Here is a 2,787-nt window from a genome sequence, read left to right on the forward strand (position 1 = left end):
TGGAGTTTTTCAAATTTTCAAAAATTCTGAAATTTAGCATCAAGTGAAATCTAAATTTTTCATGGCCGACCGAACACTGATTCGGAAAAAGTAAAAAATTTTCGAAAAAAGTAATATTTTTTTCAAACGGGTACTAAACACTTCACCAGATAATATTTACTTCGTCCGCCTTAAACCACTGATAAATTTACTGATTAAACGGTAATAGAGCATGAATAAATCTTTGAACAAAAATAAGAAATCTCTCTAGACTTTCTCTCTCGGCGCACGATTGTTTGCATGCTATCCTGTGCTGATCGGAAATGGGGAGAGGACGGCCAAAGAAGATGGTAACAAAGGTTCAGCTAGCTGAATTCATAGCATCAGAAAGTAGAAGTGGAAATCTGGGGAGGAATTGTGAAATTGATTCACAAGTAGTAGCCCTAAGTTGCGAAAAGGAACACCAGTGATTTCGATAAATTCTGTAGGATCGAGCAATATGCTAATGAAATTAACACAGAAAAGGAGATCATTAATAAATGTGCACCAGGTTGGAGCATAGAGTGCAGAATAATAAAGAAAAGGAGATCATTAATAAATGTGCACCAGGTTGGAGTTGGTGTTCAAATAGATCAGCTAATGAGAAAGGGAGAATATGGATTCTATGGGATACAAATAGTATTCAGTTCACTTTGATTCATACTCATACTCAGTACATCCATGACATAGTTAAAAATAGCAGTTCTAGCAAATAATTTGCTTTTACAGTTATTTATGGATTGCATGCTATTGCACATAGGTGTGACATGTGGGAAGCATTAAGGAGAATAGACTCTCAGATGACTAACTCCTGGCTAATCATGGGGGATTTTAATGCAGTAATGGACATTGAAGATAGAATAAATGGTACAGTAGTACAGGAAAATGAGATCAAAGATTTTAGGTCTCTAATGGAGGATTGCAGATTGAATGAACTTAGAACTGTGGGTAGATCATATACATGGACAAATAGCCATGTTTATAACAAAATTGACAGAGCCATTGTCAATGCACACTAGATGATGAACATGCCACCAATGCAAGTTTATGTGATGGATCCTCAGTTTTCTGATCACTCTCCATTGTGTATAGAGCTGGAAGTAAAAATGGAACATAAAGGGAGGCCTTTTAAGTTTTTCAATTGTCTTGATGAACATCCAGAGTTTGAAAGTATAATTAGAGACAGATGAAACAACGATAATAGAAGTCTGAAAGATGTCTGGTGCAATCTGAAAAGTATCAAAGTAGCCCTTAAGAGTCTGAACAAGAAGGAGTTTGCCAGTACAACAAACAAGGTGCAACAATTAAGGAAAGATTTAGCCAACATACAAGCACATATGAGAACCACTATAACAACAGCTGATATGTTTGAATCAGAGAGAAACACAAAGAAGCAACTGGAGAAGTGGAGTAAAGTAGAGGAAATCATTTATAAACGAAGATCTAGAATCCAATTGCTTCAATTGGGCGATTCCATTACAGCCTTTTTCTTTGCAAGCATGAAAGGGAGAGTAGCACAGAATCAGATCAAATTCCTAACAGATGAGAATGGAAGACTGATCAACAATCCGGAAGGTATTGAACAAGAAATAGTGGGGTTCTACAGAGGATTGCTAGGAAGATCTACTAATAGCATACCTGCTATTAATCTTAGCATAATGAGGAAATGTGTGATGACCCAAAAGGTCATCACTTGTTTTAGAAATAAATTCTGTGTTCCGAGGCTTCAAAACCTCCTATTTGTCTCACCTCGATTTACATGTGCAGTCCGGGCATGTATCCGAAAAGCCATTATGTGAAAATCTGTGAAAAATGGTAAATTTCGATTTTAAAATGAATTTGTGTTGACTTCGGTCAACATTTTGGGTAAACGGACCCGGACCCATGATTCGACTGTCCCGGAGGGTCCGTAGGAAAATATGAGACTTGGGCGTATGCCCGGAATCGAATTCCGAGGTCCCAAGCCCGAGAAATGAATTTTTCAAGAAAATTGTTTTCTGGAATATATATGAGTTTTTGGAAATTTGAATGTTTTTGAAATTGATGGTATCGGGCCCGTATCTTGGTTCTGGAGCCCGGTACAGGTCTTATATGGCGTTTAGATTGAGCCTCTAAATTTTGGTAAGAAACGGACTTGAAATGACGTGAATGGGACCCTCGGTTGTGAAATTTGAAACTTAAGTGTTCTTGAGATTTTTCTTTGATTCTGATGCTAAATTCAGTGTTAAAGCTGTTAATTTGGCGATTTGATCGCACGAGTAAGCCCATATAATGTTTTGGAGCTAGTATGCACATTTGGTCTGGAGCCCCGAGGGCTCGGGTAAGTTTTGCATAGGTTTCGGGATGTTTTTACACTTAGAAAAGATGCAGGTTTTCAGTTTATGGTATTCTGGAGTTTTGTTCTTTCGCATTCGCGGAAGGACCCTCGCGAACGCGAAGGGTAAGTTAGGCTGAAGGAATTTTCCTTCAACGCGAACGCGAGAAACAGGTCGCGAACGCGAAGCCTTGGGGGTGCTACCCTTCGCGATCATGGACCTGCTATCGCGAACGCGAAGGCCTTTGGGCGAGGGCAGGGGGAAAGGGATTTTCTTCTACGCGAACGCGAGCCGCTAAACACGAACGCGAAGGCTATTGGGCCTGACCCTTCGCGAACGCGACATGCCCTTCGCGAATGCGAAGAAGGCCTGTCCAGTCAATTAAAAACAGTAGCAAAAATCGGGATTTAGTCCATAACTTCATATTTTCAAAACTAAGGAGCATTGAGGCGAT

At 39.6% G+C, this 2,787-nt stretch overlaps 1 protein-coding gene across 1 annotated transcript; it reads left to right on the plus strand.

The window, feature by feature from the left end:
- The first annotated feature begins 302 nt into the window (after nt 1–302).
- On the plus strand, nt 303–1,037 carry LOC109241706. Its single transcript, XM_019408471.1, has 2 exons — nt 303–445; nt 779–1,037. The coding sequence occupies exons 1-2, from the start codon at nt 303–305 to the stop codon at nt 1,035–1,037; spliced, it is 402 nt and encodes a 133-aa protein (XP_019264016.1).
- The last annotated feature ends 1,750 nt before the right edge of the window (nt 1,038–2,787 follow it).

Source organism: Nicotiana attenuata, unplaced genomic scaffold (assembly GCF_001879085.1).
Source record: "Nicotiana attenuata strain UT unplaced genomic scaffold, NIATTr2, whole genome shotgun sequence".
NCBI lineage: Eukaryota > Viridiplantae > Streptophyta > Magnoliopsida > Solanales > Solanaceae > Nicotiana > Nicotiana attenuata.

Bases quoted from the DNA above. Each gene is read 5' to 3' on its own strand.
- LOC109241706 (XM_019408471.1), top strand. From the start codon at position 303: ATGGGGAGAGGACGGCCAAAGAAGATGGTAACAAAGGTTCAGCTAGCT. The intron at 446-778 runs GTGATTTCGATA...TATTGCACATAG, and splicing joins AGTTGCGAAAAGGAACACCA to GTGTGACATGTGGGAAGCAT.